General features: G+C 58.9%; 1 protein-coding gene across 3 annotated transcripts in view; it reads right to left on the reverse strand.

The window, feature by feature from the left end:
* KCNQ4 (potassium voltage-gated channel subfamily Q member 4) overlaps positions 1 to 13,722 on the reverse strand; it is a 66,382-nt gene that overhangs the window by 18,400 nt on the left and 34,260 nt on the right. For 2 of the 3 annotated variants that reach the window (XM_090057937.1, XM_090057936.1), the window contains exons 3-9: positions 11,417 to 11,543; positions 10,119 to 10,294; positions 9,568 to 9,693; positions 9,343 to 9,453; positions 8,798 to 8,893; positions 6,199 to 6,287; positions 2,355 to 2,510 (exon numbers count right to left, since the gene is read on the reverse strand). In XM_090057937.1, coding sequence (XP_089914063.1) covers positions 2,355 to 2,510; positions 6,199 to 6,287; positions 8,798 to 8,893; positions 9,343 to 9,453; positions 9,568 to 9,693; positions 10,119 to 10,294; positions 11,417 to 11,543 — 881 coding nt within the window. The remainder of the gene's footprint in view (positions 1 to 2,354; positions 2,511 to 6,198; positions 6,288 to 8,797; positions 8,894 to 9,342; positions 9,454 to 9,567; positions 9,694 to 10,118; positions 10,295 to 11,416; positions 11,544 to 13,722) is intronic. The other variant, XM_090057938.1, reaches the window with a different exon arrangement.

A 13,722-nucleotide genomic window follows, 5' to 3' on the forward strand; every position in this document is an offset into this window, starting at 1 on the left:
CTCCCCTAACAAGGTGACAAGCTGGGGCTGCGGGTTTCCTGGATGCTGCTGAAAGATGCAGAAAAACCAGTGCTGGAAGTGGATGTGCAGGGCAGAGCTCAGCCCCAGCACACAGACAACCAGGATCCCAACTATCTCCTGCCCTGCAGCTCCCGGCAGCCACCAAAATCAAGCCCAGGCTCATTCACCTCATTCATATCCGTGGTGGGCTGCTCGCACGGCCAACTCTCCCATGTCAGGATGGGGCCCATTCAGCATCCCCAAGACATAAGTCCTGCCCCTGGGGAACACAGAGCTGGAGCTTCCCTGGCTGATTCACTCGTATCCCTGCTGGGGATCACTGACGAGCGAGCAGAGGCCCCAAACCCAGGCTGAACAGAGCCGGCGCGGCAGACGGCCCCGCGCAGGGGATTCGGAGGCATCTTCCTGTAGAGCAGCGCATGGGAACCGGAGCTGGCGTCTCTTCGTGTCACTGTCACTGATGCCCCTTCGAGCCCCCTGGCTCTGCTGGCCTCCAGGAAATCCCCCTGGTCCACCAAGGGATGCCCAGGGCAGTGACAGATGGGCACCATGCCCCATCCGTTTACCTGGGGGGTGTTGTGCCCCCCAGTCGGCCGGGATGTTACACGCATCCCGATCACACGCAAGGCATTCCCGAGTAGGGTTTGGCTGAACCTGGGAATTGGCTCTCAGACACTGGGGCTGGTCATCCCACTCGCTGGTCATCCAGCTGCCTGGTTCTGGTATCGTCCACCCCCTCGAACCTCCAGGACCAAGGATCCTCTCGTGGGGAAGTGTTTCCTCCAGAAGCTTGCACCCGAGAGCAGAGAGCAAGCAGCAGCCAGCAGCTGTTTCCTTCACCGTCATCGGCAGTCCATGCTCCTTCACGCCGACACGTCCCACGCATCCCAGGGCCCTTGTTCACAAGCACAGAGTGAGAAGGCAGGTGTGTGCACCTCCATGGCAGCAAGGGACTGCCCAGCTCTCTGGATCCTCTGCACACCCCGCGCCGGTGATCAAATAGCTCACACCCCCCGGCCCTGCTGGCACAGGCACCTGCCTCCAACCGCAGGCTGCCTCAATGTGAGCAACAGAAAAATGCCCTGTGATAAAACTGCCCCGTTTATATTCCCCTGGGAATGGCTGGAGTCAGGGGAGAAAACTAGTAGGGGAAATGAGGACTGGTTGGGGAGCAAAGCAAAAGGCAAGTGATGGCAGCGGGATTACCCCGTGGGCAGCTGGGAAGGGATCTGGTGGCTACAGAACAGCAGCGGTGGACGCGGGCATTAGTGTGTGCACAGCTCAGACCTGAGCCCAGGGCAGATGGAGAAGAAGAAGAGGAGAGAGAAAGGACAGGAGGTTTCACTGCAGAGAAAGACAGGTCTGATTCACCCTTTCCTGTAACGCCAGGCAGAGGGGCGCTCGGTGACACGAGGAAGACAATGCCTCGGAGAACCAGGCCGAGCCAGCTTCTGGTTCACCCGTGGAACTCGCTGCTGCAGGGGGCAGCTCTCCGTCCAATTCGAAACAGGATTCAGCCTTTCTATGAACAGCACCAGCAGGTAGGAATAAAAAAAAACAGGCCATTGTTTCCTCCTGCCTCAGAGCTCAGCCCTCCCCAGGGGCAGCCGGGGAAGGGATTTACCTGGGAGAAGGCATAGCACAAAGTGAAACGTGCTGCAGAGCGAGCTGGGCCTTAAGGGCATTTGTTTTTCCTAGTGCCGGCACCAGGAGGAGGCAGGGAAACAGACTGGAAGGCTCATCCGCCTGGTCATTTATACTGCGGGGATTGCAAGCCTGTGTCAGCTGCGCAGCTCCACGTGCGCTCGGCTTGCCAGCGAACAATGTTCCCAGGGACACTGCCACACCGAGGCCGGGTAGGTTTGAACAGTCCAAGGGACCTGGGCTGGGAGTCGAAGAGGAACAGGGTTGTTGGAGAGGATGGAGACCCCTAGGAGATGTGGGGTCCAGCCCGGCTGGCACGAGGAGATCCAGACACAGCCGTGTGTATGTGTGCGTGTGTGTAATACCGCAGTCCAGTCTGCGCTGTGACAACGCGCTCGAGCCAGATCCAGGGCCTGAACCAGGGACACCGGCATCAAGCCTGCCCTATGTAAGCTAAAATGAGCAGCTCCATCACCTTGGAGGTAACAGCAGACACATCCACCTCCTAACACGGTCCAGCCAAGGCAGGCACAAGGAGCCAGCCTGCAGTCAGGCTGGCATCCACCTGGCACCAGACACGGACACGAGCCCTTAGCAGCCAGGAGAAGCCCCTGCATACACACAGACAGGGCCAACAAGAGGAGACAGACAACGGGCACAACATGGAGCAGCCATGGGCTACGCCCTACCTTTCCCCCACACAAAGAAGGGGGGCGATGGTTTTCTGGCCAGGGGTGAAGCAGTGATAAGGCAGTGGGGCTCCGTCAGGCAATTTTTTCACCTCTGAGGTCCTAATTCCTCCGTTGCGGGCTCGGTGCAAATGCTCAAACATAAGGACCAGCTCTCTGGGGTGGGGGTGGATCAAATAAAAACACGGAGACATTAAATCTCTCAAGGAATAAGAGAAACCAAAAGGATGTATAAGAACAAAGCCAGGACCGCGAGGGGCTCTCTTAGGGGGAAACTGTAAATCAAAACCATCTCGACAGTGTCTCAATCTCAGGGAGACCCCGGTAAGGACCAACCAGGGCCGGGTCCTGGCACGTGGGCGAGTCAGTGTACTCCTACGGGGCAGACCCTCCGCTGTCAACCACGCAGCGAATATTCAGCCTGGAGAACATGATCGCCTTTAAAACGTGGCAGGAAGGAAAAGGGGCCGTCAGAAATCAGGCTGGAAGACCAGCTCCAAGAAAGGCAGGGCGGGTTGTGCCCATCTCAACGGGGCGTTCACTCTGGACCCTACTGACGACACCGTAGTGTCAACTTGCTACGTGCCACCTAGGGCACGACACTGCAACATCTGATGGCGAGCAGATTTCATGCTAGTGTCACAAGTGGGTGCTGCCCGGTTTGTGGGCAGAGTGGGAAAGGCCCAAAGTGGTTTCTTTTTAGCTGAATTGATTCCCATTTCACTCCTTTCCTCTGCACCCTGCTGTAAAACCAGTGTAGGTGATGCTGCTTCTAGCGTTCCCCAGCATGGCTGGGCCCGGGAGCCGGCACCGAGTGCAGGAGCCTCTTTCAGCCCGCCGTGGCTCCACCACGTTCAGATCCAAAGTCTACGGGAGTCAAGAGAGAGACTCCCATTGCTCTCTAAAGGGCTCTGGGTGAGATGACAATCACCACGTCACTGGGGCCGCTGAAGAATTGAAATCACATTAGCATTTTAGACCTGTGCACTGCTGATCTGGGGTCTCTGTGGCTCTAGCACCAGTGTATCAGTGCCTCGTGGGCTGGCAGGAATGTATCGCCACAGCTCCCTTGCACCAGCTGGTCCTATTACCCCCTAGGGGGAGCGGGGGGCAGAAACTGAGGCACAGTGAGACTCAGTGACATGCCCAGGGTCACACATGGAGTCTGTGGCAGGGGCTCAAACTCTCTGGTCATAGGCTGGAGCCTGAAGCCCTGGACCATCCTCCCCCTTCAGAGGCCGCACGAGGCAGACCTGCAACAGCGTTAGCTGGGGAGGTTCAGAGCCAGACAAATCCGGACTGGGCCTGATCTCATCTCCTTTCTAAGACCGCTGCACCAACTCAGCGCCCTTGGGCTCAAGGCCGGCCTGATGCTGACAGGGATGCCGCTAGGCCGTCTGACAAAGGGCAGCTCTTAGCGGCTGCATATGGCAGGCCAATTTCTGTGCCGGGCAGCTGATCATCGCCTGGGTGCTGCGGTGAGCACGGCTTGGAGGGAGGGGCGTTGTTTTTCCGGGTGCTGACGATGTTTTCTTCAAAAGGGAAAACACAACAACCGTCAGACCAAAGAAACAAAAGAACCTAGCACAGGACACAACCGGGGGAAACCAGAGGCCAACCCCGAGCTGGATGCTCGTCAAAGCCTGTGGTCAGCACAGGAAGGAGGCTTGTTCTCCGACTCGAGGATCCACGCAGCAGACAGTGGCAGGATGCTCAGCCCTGGGCCGTATCCAGCTGTAATGCCCAGCCCTGCCCCAGGGCCCTTGCAGATTAAGATGGGCAAGTCCAAGGTAGTCCAGAAACAAGGACTCTGTGGGCTGTGTCCCTCCATCCCATGAGATTTGGAGGCCTGGGGGCTTCCCCTTCCAATGGCACACTGCTCTAGGGCCCGAGTTTTATCAGGGATGGCAGCCCATACAGGTACCGGAGGGAGCATCCTCTCTTCCACGCACACACTATCCTCTCCTACTGCCCTCCATAACCTCTGCAAATCCACTGGCCCGAACAACCCCAATTCCTGTGCATATCCACAGCCGCCAGCCCGCGGCTCTCCAGTGGGATCCAACCCCCACGGGGACTCCAGTACCAGAGAAACCTTGGAGATGGGGTGAGAGAGACAGAGTGAGCAGAGATGGGTTGGATGGCGAGGTTGGTGGCCTCCACGGTGAACGGGCGCTGTAGGAGATGGAAGATGATGGAGGAGGAAGTGAAGGATTTTAACAGCTGCTCCATCCCGGGGAGCGAACTCAGCAGAATGCAAAGGACAAAAGGGAGAGCCACATGGACTTGGCTTAATAGCTCCCCAGGGGTGGGCGATAGAAAGAGTGGAAGGAGCCAGTGGAAGGAGAAGGGGCTGCTAGGGCAGGCATCAACTCTATATGGCAACCCAGGTATACCCACATTTTCCCTGCCTCACCCCAAAAGCCTGTGGGGGGTGAGGGGTGCAGATCAGAGGAGCAAGCAGGCCTGGAAATGTTCATGGCAACCTGAGGCTGATCTCAGCTGGTTGTAGGTGCATTCAGCTCAGGTCCGACTGGTTCATCCCAAAGCAACTTCCCCGTCTTCGGTGGGGCGACTGCTGCCAGTCCGAGAGGCTGGCAATGCTACGTGCCTCTGCTGGGCAAATCTTGCCTTTTTAAACCTGTTGGGCTTTGGATGTAAATGCCTGGTGGGCCAAGCTCAGAGGAGTGGCCCAGCCCCAGAGCCAAGGCCTGCATGAAGGGACCCCATGCTGGGTAACCTCTAGAGGCTGCTTCTTCAAAGGCTGCCCACGGTGCATGGTATCCTGCCCAAAACCTGAGCCTGAAGCTGCTCAGAGCCATGGGGAGCTCAACCCCAGGATGCCAGGGGGCAGGCCACTGGCCTGGGGTGCACCGTGGGCACACAGTATCGAGCAAGCTGCATCCAGGATTAGCTGGGTATAATTCAACATGGGAACGGGCCTGGTGCCAGCCGCACTGCAGCTGGGATCACCATGCTCCTGCGCACAGGGGTCACCCCCATGTATACAGGGATTTCTGGCACACGCTGTGGCACCGGTGTGTGCAAGCCCTCAGCAGCAGCTCACTGGTGTGCAGGGGTGACAGGCACCATCTCCCCACTCCAATTCCCAGCTGCAGCCATGGATAAGGTACCTGACCCTGCAACCCCTTCGTCCCCAGCTCCAGCGGTGCAAGGAAAAGCTCCTGGCTCTGGAACGGATAAGCTGAAGGGGTTAAACACAGAGCACAGCCCTTGTCTTGCCCCTCTAAGCCACGACCCCAGTACTAGAGCAGGGTCATTCTGCACCTGCCCCTGTTTGGCTGACCCCAGAAGAGCAGAGAGCAGAAGCAATCCAGCCCTCGACGGGGCCAGCGGCAGTGCAAGAGACCTCCGCTGAGGCTCCCCAGGCAGGGAGCGGGACGTGGCTTTCAAAGCTGTACTCCACCGTACTCAAAAGGGAAGCCTCCATGGGTCTGGAAAAAGGGCTACAGCTTCCCGGGGACAAGGCAGGCTGTCATTCTCCACAGCAGCCTGCTCCTGTCTTGGCATCTGATGGGACCGGCCGCGAGGAGGCTGGCTGGGTGAGCAGCACCGAGCATGGGCGCCCCATCCAGAGGCTGAAGTGCTCCCAGCCCTGCCGGCTCAGGAAGCCAGAGGCCACGTCATCCTGGAGGGCAGGGCTGAGCCACGGCAAACTGATGCTCCAGGGACCATGAGCCCCACATGCACCGCAGGTCTCTGACCGGGAGCTGGCGGGCTGGATTTGTGGCTGTAGCTGCCACAGGTGGATGCGGACCCTCGAGTCCCCTTCCGCCACCCGCCTCCCACCCCACGTGGTCGTCCCCCATGGTGCCTTGCCTACCTGAAGGACGGGAGGATACTGTCGTAGTAACACCAAGTGGCGGTCAGGTAGGCCCTGCTTGCGTCGGTCGAGTACAGCCGCCAAGCAGCCTGTGCCGGAGAGAGCGAGGCTGTTAGCAAGCAGCAGCATGGGAACCATTAAGGGAAGTGGATGCTGTGGTGAGAGCAGGAGCCTGGCACTTGGGTCTGAGTCCCTGCCACAGACCCCCTGCGCAACCCTGGGCAAGTCTCTTAACCTCCAGTGCCTCAATTCCCTCTCTCTGGCACTGGGAGAGCACCCTCCCCTACCTCCCAAGTGAACCAAGGACAGATACAGTCACTTATGAGATGGTCGGATGGACCATCTCACAGGGCGATGGGCATGAGAATAGTTCCTTTGGGAGGAGAAACTGGCCTTGGAAAGGTCTCCCAGCTCAGCTACTTGAAAGGACAAGAGAAAAGTTTGTAAATGCTGGTAGGGGGGTCAGCTACTGCTGCTCTGTGGGGCAGATGGGTGCATCAGCACCGATGGGCTGGTTTGTTAATTAGGTGGCTCATGGGATTGCCAACAGATTTCCTCTTGGCACCCACACACACACCTCTAGCTGTGGGACATCAAAGTTGAAGAGTCAGTGGCATGGTGGCACAAGGGCTGGCTGTCATGGCCCAGTTGGGGGCACAGGGGGACCGGTGTTGTGAGTGTGGAGGGGTATGGGAAGAGTCTGGAGTCCTGTGTCCAGTTTTGGGCCCCCTACTACAGAAAGGATGTGGGCAAGTTGGAGAGAGTCCAGCAGAAAGCAATGGAAATGGTTAGTGGGCGGAGGCACGTGGCTGATGAGAAGAGACTGGGCTTATTAGTCTGGAGAAGAGGAGACTGAGGGGGATTTAATAGCAGCCTTCAACTCCCTGCAGGAGGGTGGCAAAGAGGATGGAGCTGGGCTGTTCTCCGTGGGGACAGATGACAGGACAAGGAGCAATGGGCTCAAGTTGCAGCAAGGGAAGTTGAGGTCAGATATTAGGAAAAACTCTCTCATGAGGAAAATAGTAAAGCACTGGAACAGGCCACCCAGAGGGGTGGTGGCATCTGCATCCCTGGAGGTTTTTAAGACCCGGCTTGACAAAGCCGTGGCTGAGATGATCTAGTTGGGACTGGCCCTGCTGGGAGCAGGGGGTTGGATGAGATGACTTCCTGAGGTCCTTTCCAACCCTCATTTCCTATGATTGAAGCATTCGAGCAGGGAGCCCTCCCAAGACCAGGACAGCAGCAAGCACCACAGGGCAGGACTGCGGCGCGTGGGCAGAGCTGGGCATGCAGGAGTTTGCCCCCGCTAACCCAACGTTGCACCCAGTCACGGTCTCAGGCAGGAGACTGCCCGCGGACATCTCAGAGCAGCGCAGTCGAGAGGACGATGCCTCCGAGGTTCCTCCTCCCCGTCTCTAGCGGCAGCTCTGATGTACCAGCATCCCAACACGGCAACTGTGGCCTGCCTGTCGGGGGGCTCAGCCTGTCTGCTGCGAACCAGTCAACCCTGCCCAGATCGGAGAGGACCAACCTCCAGCCCAGAGTCCTCTGGGCGACTGTCCAGCCACAGACTCCAAGGGGCTGAAAAGATGAGCTGGGCAAGGGAAAGAGCACAGCGTGGGCTGGAAATCTCTCTGGCTCATTCAGATCCCAGGCTGCATTGATCAAATCCTGCTTTGGGGCAATTCCTGGCTCACTAGAGGTTTCCCAAGGCCAAGTCAGGTTCAAACCCCACCGGCAGTGCTGGAGACAGAAATCTGCTCGCCACCCTCCCAGCCCCTGCTTGCTTCAAGCTGTTCTCCTGGCTCTGTTCTTTTGCTGAGGCTTCAAGAAGGGACAGGGACATTGATTGCAGAGCGATCACAATAGGAGAGGCCTTATCAAAGCCCGCACGGCCTCTTGTCTGCATCCTGATTGCCAGCAGCGATGGCCCAGCTCGCGGGGGGAGCACATTGTGCGAGCACGGGAGCCGCGGTGCGTCACCGCGGTCGCTTTGTCTCCCAGGCCATGTGCTTGCAGGTGCCTTTGTCTTGCCCTGTGCCCAGAGCTATGCATCTGCAGCCGCCTCTCCCCTCCTTGGTGGGGGATACGATGACAGGCAAAGCCAGGCCGCTTCGAGAAGGCTGGGGAGGAGTGAGAGCGGGGCCAGCGGACTGGCTGGCGGTGGGAGATAGAGGAAAGGGGTCAGGGGCTCTCTTTGTGTGCCCAGGCTCTGAACTCAGGAGATAAGGGGGGTTTTCTAAAGTTTCCCTTTCTGTGGCAACCACAGGAGGAGGCTGATCCAGACGAGAGAGCTGAAGTGCCAGGGCTCGCTGCATTGGCACGCGGCTGCGGTGCCATCAGACTCTCAGCAGGGCACATTTCAGATGTGCTGAGCTCTGCAAGGCGGGGCTAGGGGCTGCAGGAGAGCTGTGCGTAGGGAGCCCAGCGACAGACTGGCATAGCAGGGAGGATGAAAGGGCATCCATACAGCTGGGGGGAGAGGCACGGAGAGCCTAGGCCAGCCTGCAGGATGGGTGGGGAGCAGGGGCACAGCCACGCAGTGCCCGGGGCTGCAGCAGAGGTTGGGAGCTACCGGGGGCAGGCGTTGGTACAATACCTGGATCAGGTTTGCGGCTGGCATCTTCCTCTTCTCAAAATGCTTCTGCCGATGCTGCTCCTGGACCTTCAGGGCAAACCCAGAGCCCAGGATGCCCTGCAGGGAGAAGGGGCCAGTGTGAGGACCCAGACCAGAACCCACCTGCCAACTCACGGGCAGCCAAATCTGCCCCCGTGCCCTTGGGGAACATCAATCCCAGCTTCAGTCCTGACCACCCCACATGAGGTATCGCTCCAAGCTGCTGGGTGCATCGCTGCCCCCGGGAGCTGGCACCCCCTTGGAGGCGCCACCCTCATTCCAGCCTCCCTGCAATGGCTGGGGGTTGCTGGGCTCCAGGGTGCAAGGCAGAGCCCACTGCTCCTCTGGGGAGGAAGGGAGAGGACAGACGAGCACAAGGAGGAGCAATGATACCCTGCAGGCAGGATGCCATCGGGGTCTCCCCCCACCGGCCATGACCCCTTATTTTATAGGGGAAGTTTGAGCTCCCTGCTGGATCAAAGCATAGAGGCCCCGCGAGGGTAGCAGCAGCCCCCAGCACTACTCACGGCTGGCAGGGCGAAGAAGGAGATGCCGAGGAGCGCGAAGCAGGCGGCCAGCACCCTGCCCAGCCACGTCTGGGGGGTCTTGTCCCCGTAGCCGATGGTGGTCAGCGTGATCTGCGAGGAGGGAGAACACGGGGGCGTTGACGGAGCTCTTCTCCCCTTGCCCAGCCCCCCCTCCAGGCACGTCCCTGCCCCCCTGGGGCAGCGGCCCGCTGAAGCTGAACTTACTGTACCCCACCAGAGGGAGTCGGCGTAGGTGGTGAAGTCGGCGTTGGTGTCCTTCTCGGCCAGGTAGACGAGGAAGGAGGCGAAGATGAGGACCAGGAAGCCGATGTACCAGGCTGTGATCAGCTCCTGCCGGGGGGGGCAAAAGCCAAGCGGGTCCTGATGGCCCCCTCCAGCACACAAGCACCGGGAGCCCTGCAGAGCATCCCTGTCCCGGCAGGGCTGAGCAACTCGGGTGGGGAGTGGGCGAGTTCAAAGACAGGGAGGAGAACCGTGCTTGCAGGCTGGACGCGAGAGCCCCACGCCCCGACCTGTCTGCTCCGTACAGGGGAGGGGTGAGTGGGGTGGGGTGGCAAAGCAGAGGGGTGACGGGTCAATGCTGTGTCCTGGGATCCCAAGCACGGGGACGGGGCTGGGGGCAGGCCAGGAGGGAGTGACATGGGCAAGAAGGGAGTGGCACCCTGCACTGTGCCAGCTCTGCCCTGCCCGGGATCCAGCCCTTCAGCCCAGCCCAGCCTGGGACACCCCCCGCGTCTCCTGCCCTGCAAACTCACCTTACTGTGGGCGTAGACCACGGAGCCCAGGAGCTTCCAGGTGCCGCCACGGCGGTCCATACGCACCATGCGCAGGATCTGCAGGAACCGCATGCTGCGCAGCGCCGAGGTGGCGAAGATGTTGCCCTGAGTGCCGGCGGCGATGACGGCCAGCGAGGCGATGAAGACGATGAAGTCTGTAGCCCGGAGCACAGGGTGGTGAGGACAGGGGAGGAAGGCATGGCTGGCAGTTCTGGGAATGAAGTCTCTTCCCCTTGGGACCTGGCCCCCAATATACACGCCCCCGGGGGGACACACGCCCAGCCCACCCTTTCTGCTCAGGGGGTCTCTGTTAAGCAAAGCAGGAGGGATCTCTCCCCGGCTCACAGCTGAGGACCACTCCTGAAAGGCAGCAGGTTGCAACTCGGCTATTCCCAAACACCCTCCAGTCCCGCTTCTTCCCAACCTTAAGTGGGGGGAAGAGAGGGGAGGGGGGGTCCCTGGGTACATTTAGAGCATGGCCACAGCCTTCGCAGCTACAGGACAGACACAGCACCATGCTCTTGTTGCTCCATGGTTGGGTGTCAGCAGCCACGGCTGTGCCACCGTCTCCAGCAGGGAGCAATCGATGCCTCTCCGTGGTCACTGCTGGAGGGGCTCCATCCACAGCGCTGGGAACCGTGAAGGACACCCTGACCACCCGGACACCCTCCCTGACCATCCTCTGCTTGCAAAGGGGACCTCAGAGGCATCAACCCCCGTCTCCACCCTGACGGGACCCGTGTCCCTCCAGTGGCATTGACCACCGCCGCAAACAAATGCCCGCAAAGGCCCCTTCCCAAAGCCACTCCTCGAGCCCAAATCGTGGGCCAGAGCCAGGCTGGGGTTTTTGTTCTCCCAGGGAGGCCAGTGCCTGGCTCCTGAAGGGCTCCAAAGGAGATGAGCAGAACAACCGGGGAAAAGGCCGCCCCCAGACCTCACCCACCAGTGCAGCCCGGGTGGAAACGCTTGCATTAGAAGGGCCTGCCGCAGCCAACCTGGCCCCCCCACTGCTGCAAAGCTCCTACCTCTTGGAGGTAATACCCTACCCTGACCTCATTCCCTTTTGTCCTCCCTTGCAAGGTGGCAGGGAGATGGGGGCACGAGGAGACTCTCCATCTGCCCGACGCCCCGAGTACGCCCATCACTGTGGCATTGAGGCTGCCCACAAGAAACGGGGCCTGGCGGATTGACGCCTGGCGTCTCCGATGACCAGGGGACAGCAGGTGCCCCACGGAGAGGCGCGGGGGGCTGGGAGGGCACCCTGGAGCCACGCGTACCTATGACGCAGAAGGGTTTCCTGGCGAAGCGGAAGCGGCCCTGCCAGCCCCGGTAGCGGCAGCAGCAGCCGGCCGCCCAGATGCGGATGAAGTACTCCATGCCGAACACCACAATCATGACGAACTCCTGGCAGGGGAGAGGAGGAGAAGCAAGTCGAGCGCTTTGCAGGGGGGATCGAGCAGGGCAGCTGGAAACAGCCCTGGCCACTTGACTCGAGTGTCAAGCGTCGGCCAGGTTCTCGTTTCCGCGCCGCTCCCTGAACGGGGCCCGGGTAACCCCCATCGAGCGGACGCACGTCCGCAGACACAGCAGCCGGAAACAGGAGCCCACAGAGGGCAGGGAGGCTTGGGCACCTGCCTTCTAAATATAAAGTCCCTCCCGTAAATAATTGATCCCTCTTTGCACCGGGCTGGGCTCGTACAGTGGCAGGAGAGACACCTGCAGCCAGCGCTCCCAGGGAGGAGGAAGGAGCGTGTGGGTAATCGCGGCCCACCGCTGTGCCGTTTTCGAGGCAATCCTAGCTGGGACGCTCCTGGGAGCCTCGCTGGGGCAGGGACAGCTGGGGAGGGGGCGCTTCACCCCAGGACTCATGTGGACAAGGCAGTGAAGGAGCAGGAACACCCTTTCTCTCTGCGGAGCAGGAGAGGATGTGACACCCACTAAAAGGTCCATGGATTGAGAACTGAGGCATTCTCTGAAATGGGCACTGCTGTGCAGAAGGGGCACTTATATCTTGTCTATACATACAGACTCACACAAGGCGAACACGCACATGCACACTAGGTGAACTGGCTTAACTGAAGGCACGGTGTCCGTCCAGATGTACCATCCAAACCTGCCAGAAACGTGAGCTTTGATCTCCCGTCACAAACACAGTCCCAGCCATGCTCTCACTTTAAACAGAGCAGAGACCTTCCAGGTCTCTCCCCCTCCCGTGCATGCATCTATTTGGACAATCCCAGGTGACCAAACCTAAGGACTGTGCTCCACATTGAAGTATCCAGCTGCCAGAATCTGCCTGGTTTGAGGCTTGCACATCACCGAGAAGTGGCTGCAAAATGCCCATGCTGCCATTGCCTGTAGGAAGCACGTAGTCCCAGCAGCGGTGGGTGGGAGAAGGCACCAGGCAAGCGGGCTCCTGCATCTCACCTGGCTCAGAGCAGGGCTGGATGACACAGGGGGTAAAAACACCAGCACCCTCTTTATCAGAGCAGTGCTACCATCCATGCAACAGAGATGGGAAAGCACGTGCCAATGTAGGCAAGAGCAGGCGCGGTTGTTTCACACGCGCCTTTCCAACCAGGCAGCAGCCTCTCCTGCAAAAGGCTCTCGTGGGCTTTGGTGGCCCAGATCTCCACGTGCCTGGAGAGCCAATGACGAACTACTAAGAAAACTTCCTAACGCCTTCTCCTTCAATGGGACAAAAAGATGAGCTGGGATCCCTGAACCAGGAGCCTCATCTAAACGGCCCCCATCCCCTCTCACCCGAGCCAGCTTTAAATATCTATGGGTAATTTTCCTCCACCGTCAGCATTGTACCACTTCTCCTCCTACCTTTCCCACACAAGCCCCCCGTTTTGCTTACTCGCGGGAAAGTCACAAGGACCTTCCCAATTTAGTCTCCATCACTGTTGGGAGAAATCCAGTGTCAGCTGTTTCTGACAGTTTGGGGGAAAGTGGTGTTTTTTTGCTTTTTTTTTTTTGATTCCCCCCCTTTTCCAGTTGGGTGTTTTTTCTTGCCTTTTTTTTGCCATCTAGAATAAGTGCAAGTCGACAACAGGTGCCTTACACCAACCCCACCAAAGAGATCTCGAGGGAGATCCTAGCAAGAAACATGACGGTCATCAAGGCAGTCCTCCAAGCAAAGCCCAGCAGCCAGAGCAAAGGCAGCATGACTTAATGGTCACCCTTAACGAGCTTGGGGGATTAGGACACCTGGGTTCTCTGTCCAAGTCATCCAGTCACTTCAGCTGTCATTTATAACAGCTAAATCAGCTAAACTAACAGTTAAAGCCAGGTTACCAGTGATCTTGGAAGGGCATCCACACTTACGGGGTAGAGATTGAGCACCATGCTTTCAGTTGAGCTAGTTTGCCTACTGTGCACGTGCATGTGTGTGTTCACCTAGTGTGTGTGTGTATCCTGTCTACATGCACAGATACAAGTGCCCCTTCTGCACAACAATACCCATTTCAGAGAATGCCTCAGTTCTCAATTCATGGACCTTTTAGTGGATTTCTCTGAGCAGGACTTTGATGCTGGAGACTCCCCCAGGTTGTCCTGGCTCTGGGTCTAACTGGGGGTG

The sequence above is a fragment of the Crocodylus siamensis genome, chromosome 7 (assembly GCF_052110815.1).
Source record: "Crocodylus siamensis isolate JL-2025a chromosome 7, ASM5211081v1, whole genome shotgun sequence".
NCBI lineage: Eukaryota > Metazoa > Chordata > Crocodylia > Crocodylidae > Crocodylus > Crocodylus siamensis.